General features: G+C 41.0%; 1 protein-coding gene across 1 annotated transcript in view; it reads left to right on the forward strand.

The window, feature by feature from the left end:
* Nucleotides 1-23,539, forward strand: part of tns2a (tensin 2a) — a 69,110-nt gene that overhangs the window by 16,205 nt on the left and 29,366 nt on the right. Inside the window, exons 2-3 of the mRNA XM_037685024.1 lie at nucleotides 4,684-4,789; nucleotides 5,879-5,916. Of these exons, the coding sequence (XP_037540952.1) occupies nucleotides 4,684-4,789; nucleotides 5,879-5,916 (144 nt within the window). The remainder of the gene's footprint in view (nucleotides 1-4,683; nucleotides 4,790-5,878; nucleotides 5,917-23,539) is intronic.

Here is a 23,539-nt window from a genome sequence, read left to right on the forward strand (position 1 = left end):
GATTATCTCCTTATTTGTAAAACCAACACCAAAGTATATCTTAACAAGATGCTCAACATTCTTCATTTTACCACAGTTAAAGTACTGTAAACTCTGCTTTATCGTGTCGGAGTTCGGATATTACGACTCATTTAGCTTCAGATTGGTCATTTGCTGACACGCCTACTGGATTGATTGACAGGTCGTTTTCTTAGCGTGGCCCTAAAGCTTTGTCGTAGTTTTGTTTATGTCTTCAAACATGAAGAAAGTTTGTGGTAAAACTGTTGAAACCTTTCCTATTTTACCAAAACATAAAGGAATCGCACATAATGATCGTGGTTTTGTTATTGTGTGAACTTTTTTCCTACATAGTAAATGAACTAGCAACAAAAAGTTAACTTCTTTGGATTTCTAGACATTTTGTTGCCGTTTGTGAAGTTGGCTGAAAAGTGCAAAAGTCTTATTTCTTATTATAATGTATAAGTGACACAAAAGTTATCCTTGTCGTTTCACCGTTGTTGTTTTATTTTTATTTTTGTCTTTTGCTTGTCGTCATTTAAGCACCAAAGTTTCTCACACATCCTTATGTTCCCACAAAATGAGCTTCAGGTTCATGCGAGGGAGACGGTGTTACCTCTGTACCTTTTTAGCTTGTGCATCTGTATTGCGTGCCGCTAGCTTAGCGCTACGTCTGTGACGGGAATGGGGGTTGGGGGTGCAGTTCGATATGCAGGGCGCTCGGTTCTGTTGGTGGCGTGGGGTACCCTCCTTGTATAACGGTTGGGGAAACCCTGGAAAAGTATTGTTGGAATTGAGTTTAGCCTCCGGGGCTGCAGTAGGTGGTAGCTTGGTGGTCAGTGCTGCTGAGCCTCAAGGTTCAAGCTCATGTCGCATCAGGAAGGGCCTCTTTTAAAACAAAATGCCAATTACCAAATGTTTCATTCGAGTTTGCTCACTGTGGTGACCCCTTCATAAGGGAGCAGCCAAAAGACAAACAAGAATGGCGTTTGCATGTTTCTCCAGTAGTGAAGGGGAAATGGTCGCCCACTTCTGTCTTAAATGGTGGTTTGTGAGATGCTGAATCTCCAAGTTAATAAAGTTTTTAATCCTTTTTTTTACATTTGTCCTTCATGATGTATGCCTTCCTGCACCGAGTGCCAAAACACACGTTGCAACAGAATCTTAAAGTAGTTTCTCCCTCCAGTTCCTTTTCTTGAACCAGCGTGGAGCAACTTTGCACCACCTTATAGAGTTCTCGGTGGCAGAGATGTCTGACCATGATTGTATGTGGTTGGGTTATATAGTGGTCTTGATTGTGTCTGTAGCAGGAAGAATGCTGCTTGCCTCTCCTCCGTGTGTTTAAGGCTCAGCCCACATCACCACTGTGGCTCAGCTGACTGTAACTGGTTGCTTTTTTAAACTCACTGTGGCCTCATGTGTGGATACTAATGTGTATGTTTGTGTGTGTGGACACTTTACTGAATGATTGCACAACTTTATAGATAAGTGTGGCTATATACTGAGTCTGCAAGCACAAAAAAATATGTTTTTGTGAAGTCTTTTTATGCTCATTGGTGTCTGTGGAGCTCCATAACTAATCTGACTAGTCAATGGGCAAAAATATCAACAGATGAGGGAAGGGACTGGTTATGGAAGTGTGCCTCATTTAAAATCACCAGCTGACGTAGTAATTATTGGTGCTGTGAGTCTAATTCATTCTAAAAATGAACCATTAAAATGTGTAAATTTTCCTTGTGGTTTGGAAAGTATTGTTGGAAATAAGAACAAAATGGACTCACTCAGATTTTAGTACAATGCAAAAGGGTCAAACCAACTTTTTAATGTGCCAAAAAAACATCCCTGTATCCATCCACCTGTTTTCTTAAACCTATTTGTGGTCATGTTATAGAAGCAAAAGGTCCAGGATGAGACGTGTGACCTCCTGAGAGATCTTGAACTGTGCAGGCCAGAGAGGATCTATAATCCCTCGAGCAAATTCTGTGAATTCACCTCCAGAGGGAGTTGCCAGGAGGCATCTAATCAGATGCCTAATCCATCTCAGTTGACCCTCTCAATGCAAAGGTGGCTCTTCTTTGAGCTCCTCAGATGACAAAGCTCTTCATCTTATCTCTAAAGGTGCGTTTACACCAGCCCCGTTTAGTCCACTTTCATCGAACTCTAGTCCATCTTAGTCCGGTTCGTTTGGGGAGGTGTGAATGCGCAGTCGAACTCTGATGCGGACCAAAAAAGTGAACTCTGGTCCGCCTAAAAACCTAGGTCTCGGTTCAGTTGAAGTGAACTTGAATGTGGTTCGAATGCATTGTGAATGCAAGCGGTCCGGAGACTGCGCCAAAAGCAGGAAGTGGACTATAACGAAGGGCATTCTGGGTAAATACAACCAAAACAAACGTGCATTTCTCTGACCTCATACGGAGCCGTCTCAGCCGCCTTGTATGAAAAGCGACATTCTCCTTGATCTTCTGCCTCATCTTCCTCTCATGCTGAGTCCATTGTTCTTGTAGTTCTTGGTGCAGCGCCACCGCAGGCAAGGGGGGGGGGGGGGGGAACAGGTTGGCCCGACTGACTCAGTGCAGTGTGAACATGAACCGCACCAGCTGAAAATGTAAACAAATGTTCCGAATTTTGGTCTCCAATCGAACAGAGTCTACCGGACTATCAGGTGTAGAAATGATGTAAGACTTTGAATCCAACCACCTTGTAGCCACTTGCGTCCTGGACCTCATTATCGATCCACATCTCATGACCACAGGTGAGTTAGAAACGAACCAGTTACGCGAGAACTTTGACTTTTGGCTCAGCTCTTTCTTCACCATGACAGACCAGAGTTATCATTATCACTTTGGACGAGGCTTGATCCTTTGATCCATCTGTCAATCCAGTCTGTCATCACTTAAGAACAAGAATCCTAGACACTTAACCCCCATAGATTTAAGGCAAGACTCCCCCTGACCTAGACGAGGCATTTCATCTTATTACTGTTGAGTGTTGTGGCAGAATAAGAGGAGCTTTACACTTACTTGTGATTCTCTGCAGTGCACGCAGAAGGTCAAGGCCTGAAGATGGCAATGGAGATACCCCTACATCATCTGCATAAAGCAGACACCCTCTGCTCCATAACTGTGCCTTGAGATTATATCCATAAATACCATAATTTGGACTGATTTTGAACAAGGGCAACTCTGGTGAAGTCTGAACCTTCATGCTGAGACTGTGGACCAATAGTTTCTTACTTTGGTGATGCAGGGACCAGATAACTCCTAGAAACCACCCCAGCACACCATACTGCCTCAAAACCTCCCACCACCTCCCATCCCCACAGTATGCTACAGAGGACACAGTACTGAGCCTTCTCACATCTAATGTATGGACTTGATAGTATTTCAAATTTAATTTATCTTCAAGAGCTTCTTTTGCATCCCCATTACCTCACCCAGAATAAGGGCACCAAACACCACAACAATGGAAATTTACGAGTTACGGAAGGCATCTACCACCCAGCAGGCCACGTTACGTAACCGTCTTTGCCCCCGCTGAGCCACCCACTCAGTTCGGCTCCTCCAGCCAGGGTGCTGTGGTCGTGGCACACTCGTACAGGAACATGCCAGCGGCTGAACACAGCTGTCTGAGGGTGATGCCAGGCAGGCAGCTGTCCAAACACAGCCCAGTCCCAGAACACGGTGAGAAAAGCAGATTGATGGAAAAAGTGCACAACCAGAACAGTTCTGTTGTTACCCTGAGAGTGAGCACGCCGTGTAAAAGAATCACTATGTCTGATAGACAGTGAGTCAGAGAAGGATGTTTTGGTTGAAAGTGTTTGTGCATTTATATTTTCTTGCTGGTTGGAAATCAAATCCTGCAGTTTTGATTAGATGATTATGGTTTCCAGAATATCTGTGCTGCCTCTCAGCGTGACAGTGCACATTGTTCACAATGTCTCCAACATTCTTTATCCCACCTCTTCTCCTCCTTCTCCCATTGTCCTCATCCTCGGCCCTCGGTTGTTGGGGGGGCTCTCGTGTTCAAAGTCACTACGGAGTCACGTCAAGCTCAGTCAGCCATGTTCATAATCCTGTGCTGGGAAACAAAAGAGGCGCTGGGCAGGAATGGTTTCAACGCACACTCATGCACATGCAATCACATGTGAACATGGGAAAAAAAAGTAGTTCGTTTCTTGAGTTTTTATCTAATCTAGCTCTCTTTAAACAGTTCAACTTCGTTTTTTATTTTCACATAGCTCTTCCTCGCACGCACAAGCATGGGATTATAAAAGGGCATGGGTGGGAGGTGCAGGGATTATTACTGGAAGACAGTTCCACAACCAGAACAGAAGTTCAAGAGGCAAGAGGAGTGAAAAGTTGATGCTGCTGCTATAAGTCCATGCATGCAGAGAAATATGCACTCAGGCCAGTCGTATTAACAAGTTAAAGCTCATCAATCTAAGATCCTGTGACTATTACAGCCCACAAAGTCACTCAAGAACCATCTTGTTTCTTTGTTTCTGTCAAATAACTTGGCTTTCAGTGTAAAACAAGTGTAAGCCCTTCTCAGAGTTAAACTCTAAGAAGGTCAAACATGGATATCTTGTCAGTAGCATGCGACGCAACAGTCCATTGGCTGGTCTATCAAATGCAGCTTCAGGTGTTTGACTGTTATTAAACATGTTGTTTGTGTGCTCTTCATCAGTCTGGAAAGGGAGAGCCCCACGTCTTCAAGGAGAAGACGTTTAAGAAGAAGAGACAGTGCGGCGTGTGTCGACAGAACATCGACAACGTGGGCTCCTTCTGCAGAGGTAAGAGTCTTGCACAGCTGATGGCTCCAAGTAATATGTTTAAAAAAAAGTTGCAAAAATTTCAGATTAAGCCAGCTAAACTGAACAATCGGACCCTTTGTATTCATTTTTAAGCAACTTGTTGGCATGTTAAAATACAACTTTGATTCTGAAAATGTTGGGACTTTGTGTAAAATGTAAATAAAAACGGAACACGACGATTTGAAAATTTCATAAACCCATACTTTAGTTTTATCTACGTTCCTTTGTGAATAAAACGTGGTTTCATGAGATTTACCGTACTTGCTGCCGTACATGTCGCACTGCTGTGTAAAAGTCGCATCAGTCCAAATATGTCTAATAAAGTGGGGAAAAAAAACATAAATACATCGCTTTGCCGTATAAGTCGCATCTAATATGCGTCACCGCTGACCACCTGGAAATGTGGGCCGGCGTTGTGCCAAAAATCATTTGGCTGCCTAATGGTGGTCGCGGGAGCGTGCACAGGAGGACTTTAACAAGAATTTAACAAGACTAACACTTAAAAACAATTATTTGTTTGCTCGACATTATAGTAAAATTGTGTCTCAGTTTACCTTTTCCTTAATAAATGCACTTTAATGGTGAAATCTGCTGAATTTCACCGGGGCGGTGCGGCAAAATGCAGCTGATTTGCCGTTTTGCTCCAGGAGTTCTGGAGCGAGACAAAGGTGGCTTAGTATGGCAAGCCAAGCGTGTCATTAATAGCCACGTTTACCTATTAATGAGACACTTGGCTTGCCATATTAGTCGAGGGCCCTCTAGCAGCTGAACATGGTTGTGTTCAATATTTTCCATGTCAGAATGAATGAAATTGTCAGATGTCAGCCAAAAATTAGTTCATAAATATGGGAAAAAAAACGTATATTAGTCGCTTCTGTGTGGAAGTTGCAGGACTTGCAAATTTATGCAAAAAGGTGCGACTTATACAGCGAAAAATACGGTACAAATCATTGTGATCCATTTTTATTATTTATGTTTTATGAATTGGGGTTGTAAATAATTGGACTTGAATTGCATAACTAAAGTTTCTCCGTTTTTTTCTCTCCTCTCTTGTTGGATTCTCTCTAGTATGCAAAGCAGCCACCCACAGGAAATGCGAGTCTAAGGTAAGGGTCATTCTCAAGGACTTGTGAAACGGTTTTATTTTTTGTTAATTGAGTGAACTGTTATCGGTGTGAGGTGTGAAACAACAAACGACAGAAGCTACGAGGTTTCAAGATCTCTGCCAATAAGAAACGCTGCTCAGCAGCATTCCTCAGAAAAAGCCCAGAGTCCGTCTCAATCTCCACACCACTGCCTCTGTGAAGGAGCCATTGATGGAAGATGGTATAATGAATAGAGGGCAAGAATGCCAGCTGTGGCCATGGCCAGAGAGACGCAGGAGGACAGAGGAGCCGGGAGACTTGGCAGGCAGCGGGCGAAGCTGAGACGGCCAAGGGCAAAGGCATGTGGCAAAGACGAGCCTCATTCCTCCAGCATCTCCATATCTGAAGAGAGGAGCTGCTTGGGGAGGAGTTTGTGCATCAAAGGAAACCTTTGAGATACGACCAAACAGTAAAATAATACCAAAGCAGGCCTTTAAGGAAAACTTGATATGGTTTGTAGCCTAGAATAAAGTTTGGTTGCTTATTTGGAAATGGACACATTCTTTGTACGATAAATACAAACTATACAAGAACATACAGTAACTGTGACCTACAGAGTCTCATGACTGTCTTGAGTTTACCACACAGACATGATGTTGGTCTCCAATGTGGCATGAAGTTTTAAGTTAAAACTTAATTTTGTTAATTTATATCCAAACTATTTAAAGGAAACTCATTGGGGAACAAACTTTATGACGATAAATACCAGCTGCTTGCAGTTTTACACAGCTACTACCACATCGAGCTTTAGCTCAATATTCTTAAAACTGACCAAGTTTTAGACATTTTTTCATTTTTTTTTAAGGTTACTTGGCTGGGGCGACCATCTTAAATGGCCCTTTGGTGGTTGGCGATAATTAAATTGATCTAATTCATTGTTAAGTTTGATCTTAGGAAAGAAAATCAGAGGTTTTCCAGGACTGGTTGATGCGTATCGCTGCTGGCCAGGCAGGGAGAAGGTTAGATAAGGTGGTGAATGGTGGCTCACTTACAGCATCCATCTTCGCTGTCATATAACCGTGCATGGTTTGGGAGTTTAGGCAGTGATGAAGAAAGGATGGCATCGGCTTCCAAAGTGCTATCAACGTTTGGAAGTTATTAGCTGAAGCCTTGAATCATCCACCTCTACTTTGAGTATATTTCCTCCAACCTGTTCTCACCAGGCGTCTATTTTCGTCTGGCGTTTCGGCGATGCTGGTGACAAATCATCTCATTACCACGCCGGTCAGCATCCTGCCCGTCCATCTGCTCCATTTCTGTGAAACCACTTACCCTCGCCCACACACACACTCTTTTGTAAACTTCCTTCCCAACAGTGTGGTTGGCTGTAACAGGTAGTTTATAGTTTTTGTCCTTTTGATTCTTAATCTGCTTCTCGTTGACTCATCTCTACTCTTTTTTTTTTTTTTAAAGAAAAACTCCCAGAGACTTAACTGGACTATAAACAGTTTGTCCCCTCCTCGTCGAGAATAGTTTCCCCTGTATCTTTGATCCAAAGTGGAAAATTTAGTCCCCGGGGAACTGATAGGACTGAGTCCCTGTGGCAACGCAATGGACTCGCAGAGGAACGGTGGGAAGAGGAAGGATTTAAAATGAGCGAGATGCAGCCCCGTGACGAGTCGACTGGCCCGTCTAATTAAACAAGATGAAGCATTTCCGCTGGTCCGAGAACAAAACTCCACCACTGGATGTTTTGAGTATCTGCTGAGGTTAAAAGCCTGAGTCAGATCGCCACTGGTTTCAACTAACAAAGTCTGGATCAAGCTGAATTTGTTGTTGACCTGCAGGCCAGAGGAGTGAGAACAGAAAACAGAAAAGGGTGATATTTTTAAAGCAATTTATTATTTTCACATAAATGGCCTGTCTTATTGATATTTGGTCATCTTCTCTAGTTTATGAGCATGTCCATAAGTGCACCAGCTGTATGCTGTAAAGCAGACAGAACATTATAGATGCTCATCGTATGTTGCAATTAAGAGAAAATATGAACTAATTTGTGGCACACAAGCCATGCACCACATACAAAGGATCTTTAAATGAACGGAGTGCAGATTAGCAGTTGGTAAAACACAAGAAAAAATTAAATGGAAATGGAAAATTTAAACGAACTAAAGCAATGAATGTACAGTATTTTTCTACTCACTGTTACCAATGCCTCCAGAGCAGGAGTGTTCAAACGTTTTCATAGGTGGGCCTGAACTGTCTAGATGAAAGGACTCACTGGCCTGAAAAATGTGAATTTAAGAAAAGGAAAAAATAATTTAAAACGCTTGATTCTCTTTCTACCCCCCCAATTTTTCAACTCTCAACAACGAACGATATTTTGGAGAAAGGTTTAGTTTAAATTCTTGTAGATCCAGAACATTAGGCACCTCATAAACATTAACCTTTTTATTTTATTTTAAGAATTTAATTTATTATATTTTGGGGGGGTCTTTATTTTCGTGTGCTTGGAAAGTTTATTTTCATTTATTTTCAAAGACAAACTCCTAAAATGAGGAACTGTTCTTTAAAAAATGGGGTGGTACTTGACTCCTTCATTTGGACCATGGATTTAAGGGTCATCAAAGTTCTGAAAAACCATCCAGCTGAAAGTCGCTAAAACAGTTTCAGGTTTGAAGGGACACTGATGACGTTGATCAACTTGTATGCCGATGATACAACTTTATATTCTATTTAAAAAAAAAGTCCAATTTCTCCCCATCGATTATTAAACCAACTGAAATTATTTTCTTTGAAAACACTTGTTATATTTAGCCAAGTGTTATGAATTATTATCCAATATTCTACTTTTTGGTAGGTCAGTGAAGGTTTATTGTCGGATAAAGGGATTAATTTTAGCTAAATATTTGTATTGTACTTGATGTCGCTCATTTTGAGAAGATTATTTTAATCTGTTTTGCTGATAAACTGAAAAAATTAAAAAGTATCACCATTAAATCTAAAAAGATTTACATCTGCATCAACCTGTGGGCCAAAAAAAAAAAAAAAACGGTGGGTCAAAATTATACCATTCTTTAACTGCAGACGTGGGCCGCACAAAATCACTCCAAGTGCCGATAATGGCCCTCGGGCCACACTTTGGACACCCCTGCTCTAGAGTGCAGAACTCTGGGTCTATTTAAAGGTGTCTTCAGTAACAAACTGAAGCATTTTTCACGTGTATTTTGATAAAAAATGAGACGATTGTCATTACTGACAAAGTTGATTGTTATTAAGGCTGGTTGTGTTGTCATTAATTTATTTGATGTTTGTTGGCAATGCAGAGCTGCGTATGACGGTTATAACAATCCGTGATTTCCCTCCATGAATCAGGATTCCTGTTTTCCCCTCGTTGCAGTCAGGTTTTTTTAATGTTTTTTTTTTTTTTTTGATGATCAGAACCAAATGCTTAAAACCGAGCTGGTTTGTTGTCTTGACAAGAAGAGGATGTGCCATCAAGTACAGATAGGGTGGAAGAGGGGGAGGATAAAGGGCTGCGCAGGGCAACATAACCCGCCTTATTTTTCTCTAACATCAAACCCTTTCATCAGGACAGTTGTGGTTACGGTCAGATTCCCTTAGCTGTCTCTTTCCTTTTTTTTTCTGTACAGAAAACACAAAACACAGGAAATAATCAGAGGAAGAACTGCTTTCAGACTCTTCCTTCCTCTTCTATTTTTTTCTAATCTCAAAAATGTCCTCTTTTCCTTTAAAACACTAACTGGACCGATCCTTTAGGTACAAAACGTACCAAAACAGCTGAAACAAAGGAAGCGATGAGGAGATGGAACGACGGAGTAACGGCACCAGTGCTCATGTTTTCCCAGCACCGACTGACCCCAACAGCCCTGGCATTCTGCAGACATCCTATCAAACTGAAACCTCTCAGCCAAATGGCTGCAGGAATATGTCACTCAATACTGTAAAAAAAAAAAAAACATGTCAGCCACAGCGTTTGTCTAATTATTAGCATTTTCCCAGAAACTAATCGTTTGAACTTGCCACAAAGCATGAAAACCCAAATTTACAGAAAGGAGCCATGTTAATCATTTCAGTAGGTTGTTCTGGGGGGAATCTCGGTGACATCAACACTGGCCTGGAGCCCAGACCTCTGGTTTCCCTCCTGCAGACCCCAAACTCCACCAGCTACTTAAATCAGTGAGTCATTCGGGGTAACAGGAAGCAAATGTATCGTTCAGCATCACAGGAATCGGGGCTGTCTGTCCCAACAGACGGAGACGCCGCTTTATCACAGACGGCTTTGATAATTGCTCAGATAGATTCAAGCTTTACGTGTGTGGGGGGGAAACAAGTTTGTGAGCGGTGCAGATGGGAGTTAAAACCATAAGCATGACAGAAACCTAAGCTAAGTTGGGTCTAAACGGGGGCATTACTAATTGGGCTTTGGTCAGATATTTGACCTTCGGCTTCACATAAAATGGATTTACCTCTGAGAACCTTGCTGCGATCGGGTGTTGTGCATCTCTCCGAGGATTAGTTTCATTTCTGCCAGGAAGCTAAACATCTAAATATGAATGAATCTAAAAATTGGATCATCCTTGTTTTTTCTTTAAATTAATAATTGGGGACTGCTTAGTAAGGCAGCACCTATTATTATCCACCTGGCAAGGGTTTCTTAACTTTATACCTTACTCTTCCGTCAACTTTAATGTGGCCGGAGTCACAATGTGTGCCCCCAACAATCTTATGGCAAAACGACCGGCTTGGCACCGTGATGTGATGCTATTACTTGTATTGGCGTTTTGAGTTACTATGGTGACACAACTTGCAAACAAAGACTCCATTTTTATTAGTCATCTTTCATAGATTCTGGTTGCAAATCAAATATCCAAGATGGTCACCTGAGCTAAAAAGGAAAAATACTGTAAATCAGCTATTTTTAGAGATATTAAGCTGAAATTTGGTGTGGTAGCAGCTGAGAGCAATGCCCAATAAACAATGAATAAAAAAATATTCAATATGGCTGCCAAAGCTCAATTTAAATGGCTTTAACTCAAATATTTTTACACATACAGAACTGAAATTTGGTGTGATTAAGGCTTTAAACCTTTCCCATCACAAACTGAATCCAAATCAAAAATCCAAGATGGCCGCCACAGCTTAAAAGAAATAATGACTTTTTAACTCATTGATATTTTGCCACTTTAAGCTGAAATTTGGTGTGGTGGTAGCTGAGAGCGAACCCCTACACTTAATACTGTCAAATCAAAAATTTAAAATGGCAGTCCCCATCAAAGTTTCTCCAGGAACTTTCTAGTATCTCTCTTTTGTTTCTTTTGTTAAAAATCAACTCCTTCTGGCCTCAGCAAGATAATGACGACTCCCCTCCCCACCAAAAAAAACAAAAAGATCCCAGAGAGTGAATAAAGACTTTGACCACGGTGACGTTGTGTTTGTGAGTTGAGGAGTTCTGCAAACTGAGACGGACCCTGAAGCAGTTGTTGACGTCCCCGTCCGAAGACTTTCAGTTCGTATGATAAACACTGTTTATGTTGAAGGGTGCTGCAAATATAGAAGCAGGAGGAAACGTTGTGTGTACTCATCAACAGGATGAATGACAGCAAACCACAAAGTGTAGACATGGAAGGAAGAAGTGCAGCTCTGTAATAAGACCCGGTATCGGTTGGCTCACGGCACATTTTTCCATTGTTGATGTGTCCCAGACTCATCACGAACCAAGTCTTCTGGCTTTGTTTGTTTACCCACATTTATTTTTATCTGGCATCCAACTTTCAGCGCTTGTTTGGCTCTGGACGAAGATAAAGATGGTTGGATGAGAATACCGTGGCGCGGTTCGGTTCCAGCGTGCGCTCGAACAACACTTTGTTCACAAGCAACGTGTGCACGTTGAGGTTTGGGTTTTCTGTCTGCATTCTTTTATGAGCACATGTGTGCAGCTTGCACCATAAGAGGGAACTGTATTCCAGTAAAACCTCCACCTCAGAGACCCATCTATCTCCTGGAACATCTTCCTTCTTCCTCCCAGCTGTTTGAAAGAACGAGTCCGAAACACTTTTTGGGGTTGAAATGAATTGTGGGAACACGAGACACAAGTTAGGGAGGAGAACATGTTGGAACAAAAGAAACGTTTCAGGAAACATCCGACCTCACAAACTACTGGACTCCTCTGCACGTTTGACTTTAACCTCCAGGTGTTATTTCTGCTTACTCTGGGCTTTAAGTCAGCCTGAGGGATTCCCGGTGAATCCCACCATGTCATGATAAAAGGCTTTAGACGTGCGAGGTGCATTTGAAGGGGCGTTGCATTGCTAAGCCATGCAGATCTGAGAACCATCGTACAGTAAGTCCTTTGGGTTTGTGTTAAACTGTAGAAACCGTTTCCAAAAAAGAGGTTCGAAAACAAAAAAATTCTAGAACAACCTCAGTTTAAAGAGTTTAATTCAGACCAGACTGAAGCGATAACAAACCGAGTGAAGACCTACAGTGAGCATCCATCAGCTCCTGAATCCAGTCAGAATTAATATTTCTCCGAACTGAGGCTTTTCAAAGAGCTATTCATTTTCGGAACTTTTCCACAAAACCCAACTTCAAAAAAAATGGAAATTTGATTTTAGATTTATTTTTGGCGCAGAGTCTTCAATTGATGCCCACGCCCGTGTTCATGTGTCTTGTCTGTTAGCAGAATATCTCATAAAGACTGAACAGATTTTAACCCGGAACATTTTACAAAGTAATCAGTGGATGGACAAATACAACTGAATAATGTTTGAACTCAACCCAATTCAAGATGGCTGTCACAGTTAATCTCAGACCTCGGACCAAAAGCATCCATGTTAGGCTGATTGTTGACTCTAAATTGTTCCTAGGTGTGAGTGAGAGAGTGAGTGGGTTGTCTCATTTGTCTCTGTGTCTCTACAATGGACTGGAGACCTGTCCAGGTTGTCCCCTGCCTCTCGCACAGTGATGGCTGGATATGGGCACTAGGGGTTGAACGAGTATATAATTTTTAAACTCGACATTAACGTAATAAAACCCGAGTAGAACTCGAGTATTTAATGACGTCATAGATCTCAAGATACAAAAATCAATAAATAAATAAAACCGAAATAAAAGGTAATTATTTACAAAAAAAAAATGACCAACAAAACATTGGGAGCGTATATTATGCTCCTACCATTTATCATACTGCAAATAAGTCACAGGAAAAACTAAACTATTAGTTATTATTATTAAAGTGCAAACGGGAAGAAACGTGCAGCACGTCAAAAACAAAACTTAAAACAGTGGATGGACGGTGGATTGGACCCGGTGTTGCACCATACTCTGTGACCTGCAACAGTGCAACACCGCCCCCTACGGTCATACGGTGGTCACATAATATGACGTCACTACGGATACCCGACTTTACATTTTTAACCTCGATAGACGTCCTAGCAGTCGATGTGTAGATTACTTGAGTACTCTGTTAATGCCCTAATGGGCACCAGTAAATGGACTGATATAGCACCAAGACACTCAGCGTTTTACTCTACAATCTGTGCCTCATTGACCCATTCATACAGCACTCTATAGATCTCTACAAAGCTAATGGAACAAATAATTCTAAAGAGACTAATCAGAGCTTTATCACATTCATACATTGATGGGACACACATCGGAGGCAATGAGGGGTTCAGTGTCTTGCCCAGGGACACTTCAACATGTGACGGCTGGTGGAGTTGAACCCCCAACTTAACTTTTGCATTGGAGGACGACTGCTCTAACCACTCGGCCACAGCTGCCACACCAGTGATCCCACCACCACAACCCAAAAAAGGAAGAAAAATAATGGATGGATGGATTTTTACAGATTTTGACATTTAAAAATTGGTGTAGTAGCTGCGAATCCTCTTACAACACAAACTCTGAGCTTTAGTGGATAACACAAGGTCTTTAAACGAGTCCTCGGGGCTCAATGAAACTAACCTGTATAAATAAAGGTTGACCGAATCTTTAAAACTTCGGTGTGATACTAGAGTACCAGTTTTGCTCTAAAATACTTTGCGTATTCAGTGCCTTTATGGATGAATTCTGGTACCTTAAATGGAGATATGTAGTTAAAATATAATGACAAACTGTTAATATTGCATAAATTCTTATACCTTTTTCAAGGTCAAGGTTTTTTTTTTATTGTCGTTCGCATCACATGTAGTACATGTGGTGGAAAGAAATTGTGTGCACAGGGTCCCAGTTACTTCCAACAAAAGTATAAATTGTATAAGAAAAACCGTAATAAGATCTAAGATCTCCTTTCACTATGTTGTGGGATAAAAATATCCTTTTTTCATTTTACTTACTCAAAGAAGCCACACGAGAGGATTTTTTAACTGTTTTACTTGCGAGGGCAGACTTTCACAACAGGTTACACAGATGTACGGAAGTTTTACACGCATGGAGCCCAGGCACGAGAATCTGCCACGGGCAGTGTGCGAGAATTGTTTTTATAAGCTTATCAGCTCACGGCTCAGAGGCAGACAATGATGACCTCGGCCACCCAGCTGCACATGCAGGATCAAATCGGCTCCTCATCAGCCCTCTCTGAGAGAGAAAATAACGCTCTGGTAACTCAAACACACGGTTCATGGGCAGTTAACATTATCAGCCATAGTACTTAAAAAAAAATCTTAACCCTTAACCAAAAATCCCCCGATATATTTGACAGAATATATTTTTAACCATAGCGCTACAGGTGACATTTGAGCCCAACTCCAGACATTTAAATAAGATTTTAGTTATCTAAAATAGTGTGCCCAACCATGGTCCTTGAGGAACACCATCCTGCACCTTTTAGTCATTTCCCTGCCTTGTCACACCTGGTTTGAATGAATGGGTGATTAACGGGCTTCTGCAGAACTTTAGGAAGTAATGAACTCACTGAATCAGGTGTGTTGGACAAGGGAAACCACTAAAACATGCAAGGGAGTTCTCCAGGACCAGAGTTGGGAACCAGTGATCTAGAAAGTAATGACTCCACTAACAACTCGTAACAGAGCGTTAGTGAAAGAAAAGGCTTCCAGCCACATAATGACTTCAGTGAACAGGTGGAGAGGAAATGGTGCCAAAAACTTAATTTGTATTTTAGTTAGGGGTGGGAAAAACATTGTCTGGTGGCAATTTCACTCATTTAAGAATTATTTTAATCTTCTCAGACCAGACCGGTTTTAACTTACATTTATTTAACATTTCGCCTCTGTGGATTTGAACAAAAAACAGGTGCAAACAAAAGGTGTACAGTAGATCTCAAACTGTCGCCAAGTGTGAGCGGTACTGGCTTCCAGGCAGCAATGAAGTCCGTCTCTGACGTTCTTTAGTACAATAACCAGATCGCCTGTTTAAAAAGGAGCTGGGGTAGCTGGTGAATGTTCGGTTAAATGAAGAACAACAAGACTTTGACCTTCTTCACTTCCACTTAATGTATCTCTGCGTCTTCGTTTCATCTTCAGCTGCTGTGATGGTTCAGTTTCTTTTCACTTTCAGGCCCCTTTATTGTTCCTGAGCTCCGTCCTCGATGACGGTGATGATGAAAGCACCTAAAGGTCACGGCCAGCGTCGACTTTCTCTGCTGATTCTTTGCAGCTTTCGTCTGTTCTGTCCGTTTGGCTCTCCTGCCTCATGGGGCAGAGGGAATGGGGGGGAGTGGGGGTGTTGGGCTCAAGGCTGAACATCAAAAGAAGTGCAGCATATTACCAGGAAGAACAAAGCACATGGTCTGTTGAGGATCGTGACTGGTTGAGGTGGTGCTCGTAGCTGTTCTTTTACATATCATGGATCTAATTGTGCGAACGTTTATGAAGCATTCACTCATTGTGATCCATTTTTCTTTCATACGTTTTGCAGCACGGTTCTCGTCCTGCAGATTTCAAGCTATTTCGATAAATTATAACAGAACGTTCAGCTCTTTCAGGACAGTCCTGCTATGACTATCGGTCTTGGTGCAACTTTAGTTTTTTGAAATATTTGAGCCTTTTCTGACATTTTTTCCTCTCATAGAAAATGAACTGAGCTCATTTTACATCCTTCATATCTTTAGACCTGTTTACAACCTTTTACTGCTCCTTTCACATTTTGTTCTGGTTCAGCGTCTTTCAGCTTCCATCTGCAAATTTAAACATTTTTCAGCTACTTTCAGCTGTTTTGTGCTCCTTTCAGATTCTTTCTGCAAGTTTCAGCTTTTTCTACTATTTCAGCTTACTAGGCTCAGTGGTTAGCACTGTTGCCTCACAGCAAGAAGGTCTTGGGTGCAATCCCTGGTTGGACCTGGGGTCTTTAGCTCCCGGTATACTCCCGCGTACATCCGTACGCGGAGGTACGCGCGTACCCCGCAGTGCATGTCCGCGCAAAGCTCAGTTTTTACGACCGCGTACGCGGTGTCGCACAATAAACTGCCCAGCGACGGACTGTTTTGTATGTGACACCAATGTATTAAATTCTCCTTCTTCATCCTGATCTGGCCTTTTCTTTTGTTTTTGTTTTTTTTTGCCAAGAAGCAGTGATCTCTTCCTCCTCCGTTGATGCCATGACTGAAATGGTGAGAAATGAAGGAATTTGTCACAAGCGAATTAAACTCCGGTCCAGCGTGGCTGCGGTGGGCTGGTCTGATGTGTGGGCTGCAGGACCAGCGCTCCCTGTTTTTTTTTTTTATAACTTTTTATTAACAACATATAAACACAGAACACCGCTGAGGCTGCCAACGCTCGTACGTACGCGTGGACGGACGGACCCGGGAGTATTCTGGGGGCTTTTCTGTGTGGAGTTTGCATTTTCTTCTCGTGCTTGCGTGGGTTTTCTCCGGGTACTCCATGTTAGTCTGCCTTCAGGTCCAGGCGACCCTTGTAAGAGATCTGAGATCTCAATGGGATTTGCCTGATAAAATAGAGGTTAATAAATAATAAGTATGGTTGTTTTATGTTAAGTTAAGCTTTTTCGACAAATTGCACATTTTTTGCACTCGTTTAAACTTTTTTCAGCCTAATTCAGCAAAATTTTGCTCAACTTTTTTCTGGTACTTTAAGCTTCTTTCTGCCCTTTAAGCAAATTGTCGGCAGGGTTTTTTTCAGATAATTTCCACTTTTTGGTGCTCATTTATGCTTCTTTCAACCTGATTGGTAAAAACGTGTTATTTTTACTTTCTTCTGCTGATTTAAGCTTGTTCTACCTTTTCAGCTACTTTAAAAAATTTTTTTTTTTTTAGCATTTTTAGCTAATTTCAGCTGTTTTCAGATAAATTCAAGTTTTTGTGGTAATTTCTGTGACTTTCAGTCTAATTAACTTATTTTTACTAATTACAGCTTGTTGTGCTCCTTTCAGCTTTTTTTCTGCTATTTCAACTACTTCTAACCGTTTTATGCTAAATTTAGATTTTTCAGCTAATTCCACCTTCTTTAACCTAATTTCAGCTCTTCCACTTCCTTCTGGTAGTTTAAGCTTCTTTCTGCCTTTTCAGCTACTTTTCAGCTTTTTTTGTTGTTGCAAATTTCAGCTTTTTTAGCTAATTTCCTTATTTTTGTGCTCATTTCTGCTCGTTTAAACCTAATTCAGCAACTATGTGTTCTTTCTGATTTCTTCTGCTAACTTAGGCTTGTTCTTCAATTTCAGCTACAGTTCAGCGTGTTTTTAGCTAATTTCAGCTGTTTTTCCAGCAAGTTATTCAGCAATAAGCATTCAAACTGCATTTTTGCAAGAAATGCGATTTCTCTAGTTCGTCTGTGGATCCTTGGTGTGCGCATGCATGGTCTGATGTTGCAGGAAGACCGTTGGGTTTCCAGGGTTAACCATGTTTGTCTGTGGCTGCGGCGTCAAACCCACACCGCTCCATGGTTTGGTATTTTCCTGTTCAACAAAAACTGATTTAACAAAGAAAACATCGACACACACATTAGACGCCATGATCACAGGACTCGTTACGGAGCAACGACTTCACGGTTCTTTCACAAATAAATTACAAACTCTTATTTTTAGGGTTTTGTGTGTCTGGACTCATTCAAAATGAAAAGACTGAGCGCACTTTGAAGGAATGCCTATCGCCCGTCGCCTCGACTGCCTCCGTTTTTGCCTAAAACTGTTTTATGTTGAGAAATGACAGTTGTTTTAGCTAAATCTTAAAAAATATATAGTTTTTTCTTAATCTTAAAGCCACATGAGCAGATTAAATATCCTTAAATATAAACTATTATAAGCAACAGGTTCAGAAGCGTCAGGTGAAAAACATGACTCGCACAGAAGCCGTCGGGTTTCGTTGGAGCTAAAAGCTCAAACCAGGTTTTTCACACGGTCTGTTTGCTGCTCGTGTGGCCAGAGGCAAACATTTTATAATTCCCAGTAGAAATCAGACGTCCGTGAGATTATGAAAACAGATTTGAAACGAGTCACTGTTGAATAACAGGAAAAAGCTTTTTCAAGTCATTTCTGCAGCTTTTTTATGAGTTTTTGATAAATTAGATTATAAAAATGTTGATCTCCCAACAGAGTAGGCAAAGGCTCATATAGGTTGTTCTAAACCCCCACCAAGCATGAGCTTTAAGACTGTAGAATCGCTCTATAAACATCAAAACTATGAAATAACATTTACTTTGTGAAGATCGGGGGGTTCTCCAAAGGAAAGCGCGCAGCCACAGGTATTTTCTGCAGCTGCATTAGCGTCGTCACAACGTGCGGTCATAATGACGTAATCGTTTTGATGCTTTCGCGGTCGGTTCGTTTACCTGTTCTGGTTAACTTTTTAAGAGCTTTAGTTAGCTCTATTAAAAAGCTGTCTCTCCTGAAATCGGTTTGTGCCGATGTTGGGTTTTTAGAAGCTGCTAGCATCAACGGTAGAAATGTCACACAGAGGGCAAACCACCGGAGTTTCTGCAGACGCATTTCAGCGTTAACCGTTCAGAGAAAATCTGTCTGACGAGCTTCACCGCAGACTGAAGGACAATCGACAAACTACTAACTTCCTTTACATAAGAAGTCCTCCAAAAGGTAAAACTCACCTTGAAAACATTAAGAAATAATTGGGAAGTGATGAGGTTGTTAATCCCTTATGAAAACTGAAAAGGCTACTTTAAGTTTTGAACAAATCGCATCTTTTATTTTGGAATGTTTCCATATTCCTTGGGTTTTCTATAGTATGTGTTGTCTTATTATCTGCTTCATTTTTAAATAGGAGGCAGATATAACGATTAATAAATTAATGGCTATATTTAGTGCCAAATTTATTATTTCCGTCACAAAGCCAAGAGGGGGAATTGGAAATTCTGTCCATCTGTGAGTGTTTTGAGCTTAATAACTTGATTAATAAGTGAAGTACCGACTTCCATTTTGGTGTGTGGTTACATCTAGGCGTAAGAAAGGTTCTTTTCAAAAAGTGGGTTGCCTCTTTAAAATCTAAGACGACTGCCGCCATATATGTCAATACTGTGAACTGAGTAACTTGAAAAATAAACAACGTGCCCATCATTTCAGGAAGCTATTGCTAATTACTGCTTTGGTTTTTAGATTGCTTAAAAGTGATGACTGAGGTCTGAAGAACACAGTAGTCCCTCGCTGCTTTGCAGTTCAACTTTCATGGACTCGCTCTTTTGTGGGTTTTCAAAGTAAGATTGGACACGACACGCAATTGGCTGATCGATGGATGAGCTGCACGACCGGCGTAGATTTTTTTTTTTTTTTTTAAATAAATAGTTTTAAATTGTTTAGCACCTGCTGCACCTGTGCACAGCCCACAGGTGCAGGGAGAAGTTCCCTCCTGCAGCATGTCATGATCTCTGCTCTGCAGCAGGGAAGTGGGCGTGGCCAAGAGCGCTGGCAGAGAGCGGAGATCATGACATGCTGTGCTCTTTTAGAGCATTTAGAGTTTAGAATTATCGTTTTAAAAATATTGCAAGAGTGTAGTCAGGGTTTAAAACGTCTTCATATATATATATATATATATATATATATATATATATATATATATATAAACTACTATTACAACTTGTACTACTGTTCCTACTTTGCAGTTTTTTACTTATCGCAGGGGAGCTGAGAATGGAAACCCCTGCAATAAATGAGGGACTACTGTAATTTTAAAAATAACTAGAGAAATTACATTTCCTGCAACAATGCAGTGTGGAATGTTTATTGCAGAAGGACTTGTTGACAAACAGCTGAAATTGGCTAAAAGAAATGCTGAAATGTAGCTGAAATGAAGAACTAGCCTAAAGTAGCAGAAGAAAGCAGAAAGAACATGTTTGCTGAATTAGGTTTAAATAAGCAGAAGTAAGCACAAAAATTAAAGTAGCTGAAATTAACAAATGTCTGAAAAGTAGCTGAAAAGGCAGAAAGAAGCTTAAACTATCAGAATGAGCTGAAATGAGTTAAAAAGGTGGAATTGGCTGGAAAAGCAAAAATTAGCATAAAACCGTTAATTACGAGCTGAAACTAGCAGAAAAACGCTGAAACAAGAGTAATGAGCTGAAATTGGCATAAAGAAGTTATTTAGCCTGAAAGAAGCAGAAATTACCCCGAAAAACTTGAATTTATCTGAAAACTGCTGAAATTAGCTAAAATATTCTAAAAAGGTAGCTCAAAAGGTAGAACTGGCTTAAATTAACTTATAAAAGCAGAAAGAACACACATTTCCCCCAATTAGGCTGAAAGAAGCTGAAATTACACAAAAAATGGATATTAACTGAAAAAGCAGAAAGAAGCTGACATTTAAAGAAGGAAGTTGAAAGAGCGCATTTTTGCTGAATTAGACTGAAAAAGTTTAAATTAGTGCAAAAAATGTGGAATTAGCTGAAAAAACTTTAATAAGCATGAAACGGCTATATAGTGGCTGAAATAGTAGAAAAGGCTGAATATTGCATAAATGTGCTGTAAGGAGCATAACAAGCTGAAATTAGCAGAAATAATTTAGGAGAAGCACAAAAATGTTGTAGTTAGCAGAATAAATCTGAAAGGAAAAAAAAAAAAAACAGCCGAAATTAGCTGAAAAAATGTTTGAATTTGCACAAGGAAGCTGAAAGAAACTGAAGCAGAACAAAATGTAAAGGAGCAGTAAAAGGCTGTAAACAGATCTAAAGAGTCGAAGGATGTAAAATGAGCTCATTTCATTTTCTATGAGGAACAAATGTGGCAGAAAAGGCTAAATATTCCAAAAAGCTAAAGTTGCAACATGATGTTATCCATGATGGCATGTTTAATCTGAAGGCGCATATCTTCAAAACTGCGGAACGAGAATCACACCGCAAAACGTACAGAAGAAAAATGGATCACAGTAGTGTGAATGCTTCGTAAACGCTCACCCAAGCTGTCGTTGAGCGTCATCCTCCACCCATACCCCAAGCGCTTGCATGTGTCACATGAAGCCGTGCACAACATGCTCCGCATTAGATGATCGTATTTTACAACTATGATGGTCGGCCATGGGAATGCTGGGGCTTGAATTTTTGTTGGGGTCTCACCAACATTTTCCCTGACATTTCTCACAGCAACAACATGCCAGAGCTGCTACCTCGCTCCTTAGTTCTCCATCTGAAGCCCACCGCCCGAAATCCTTGATTTGAGATGGCGGGGCTCTGCATTTTCCATTCGCTCTGCTGCTTCTGGCTTTGATGGATCAAAGAGTGCGTTGGGGAGCCAGAAGAGTCTGGGCCACTGCAGCAAAACAAAACCCGGAGCGAGAGAGGGATGACTGAAGGATGGCAACAAGAAATAAAGGGACGGGCACGAGGAGGAGGAGGATTGGTGTGCAGAGATGGAGGAGAGGGTCCAGAGGGTCAGGGCTTTGGAGGAGGAAGCAAAGGCTGCGGAGGAAGGAGCAGAAGATCAGTCAGGAGCAAAATGTACAAAACAGAAGAAAAAGGAAATAATTTTGACGTTATTGTGTATTTTTAAACAGAAACTTCTCTCCAGTTACATTGTGTTCAGACATGTAGCCAGAACTTGAGTCCAGAGCAAGTTGGAACAAGCTGGGCAGGGAGCAAGACATGGAAGCCATAGGACGAAGAAGGAAGGTCTGAAGCTGGAGAAGTAGAAGCAAAACAGAAAATCTTCTTCTTCTTTTGGCTTTTCCCTCTTCAGGGGTCGCCACAGCGAGTCATCCTCCTCCATCTCGCTCTGTCCTCACTCCAGCTACCTCCATGTATTTGTTAAGAAAAAAGAGATTGGAGCAATCGTGAGGAAAGCCGAAGGAAATACTGGAATGGATAGATGATGTGCAAAGGAAGGAAGTGCAAGATTAGAAGGTATTTCCTCACGTAGAGAAAGAAAAACCAGACGAAAACCATACAAGATAAACCAAGAAAAAAGTGTTTTATTGTTTTAGCTGCTCCTTTCTGCACGTGTCGCTGCAGAGGGTAAATTTGCATGAAAGGTTGTTTGGCTCGGGATGCTCTTCCTGACACAACCTGGACTCAAACCTGCAGCTTCGGGATTACAAGACCACAGCACTAACCACTGAGCTACCGCAGCCTCGAAAAAAGAAAAAAACCGCCACAGAAACACGTGAAAGTTTCCTCATGTTGACAGAAAAGGATGGAGAAAGAGCAGGACAGGATGAGATCAGGGTTACGTGATGTGGGGGGGGGGGGCTATCAGTAGATAAAAGACCAGACGATGTACGAGAGTCATGTGGCTAAAGGGATGAAAGGAGTTGAGGAGAAATGGGTGGAGGTCTGTTAGCAGGAAGCTTGTGCGTAAATGTTGGCTGGGGAGGGAATCTGGTGCTGTGGGGTGTTTTCTCTGGCTCTGCAGCCACCCTGAACTGGCCCCTCGACTGGGCACCAGAGACGGGAGAGGCGTTTCAAACCGAGTCCAGAACGACTCCTTTCAAATGTGTTGTTAAAACGTTTGGTTAAAGATCCAAGTTTAAACAAGACAAACCAACTAGAATCAGCAAGACAGTTGCTGAACCTTAAATCAGCAAAACCTTTGCAAAAAGTTTCAATCAGCAACGCAGTTGTCCAAAGCTAAAATTAACAAAACATCTTCTAGCTAAAATCAGCAAAACGGCAGGTAAAAAAAATGTATACGGGAGCTAAAACTTAAATGAGGCAAAGTTTAACGAAAAGCTTAAGTCAGTAATGCGGTACATGTAGTCAAATGCTTAAATAACAAAACCATAGCTAAAAGATCCAAGTTAAAAAGCAGCAACTACAAGCTAAAATGGCAAAACAGTTAAAAACTTTTAAAAATTATCACTGTAGCTAAAAGCTCAAATTAGCAAGACAGTCGCCAGAAGCTAAAATGAACAAAACCATAGCAAAAAGCTTAATTTAGCAACTCATTTGCCATTAGCTAAAACTAACAAAACCATAGCTAAAAGCCAAACTTAACAAAACATCTACTAGCTAAAATTAACAAAACCATAGCTTAAAGCTAAAATTTACAAAACAACAAGCTAAAAAAAGCTAAACGGTCGTTAAAAACTTTTTAAAAAATCACTAATTAAAAGATAAAATTAGCAAGAACGTCGCCAAAAGCTAAAATGAACAAAACCGTAGCTAAACCATAAATAAAGAAAACCATTACAAACAGTTTAAATCAGCAACGGAGTTGTCAGATGCTTAAATAACAAAACCATAGCTAAAAACTAAAATGAACAAATCCTCTACTA

This window comes from Nematolebias whitei, chromosome 11 (assembly GCF_014905685.2).
Source record: "Nematolebias whitei isolate Nwh7 chromosome 11, NemWhi1, whole genome shotgun sequence".
In the NCBI taxonomy this organism is placed as follows: Eukaryota; Metazoa; Chordata; class Actinopteri; order Cyprinodontiformes; family Rivulidae; genus Nematolebias; species Nematolebias whitei.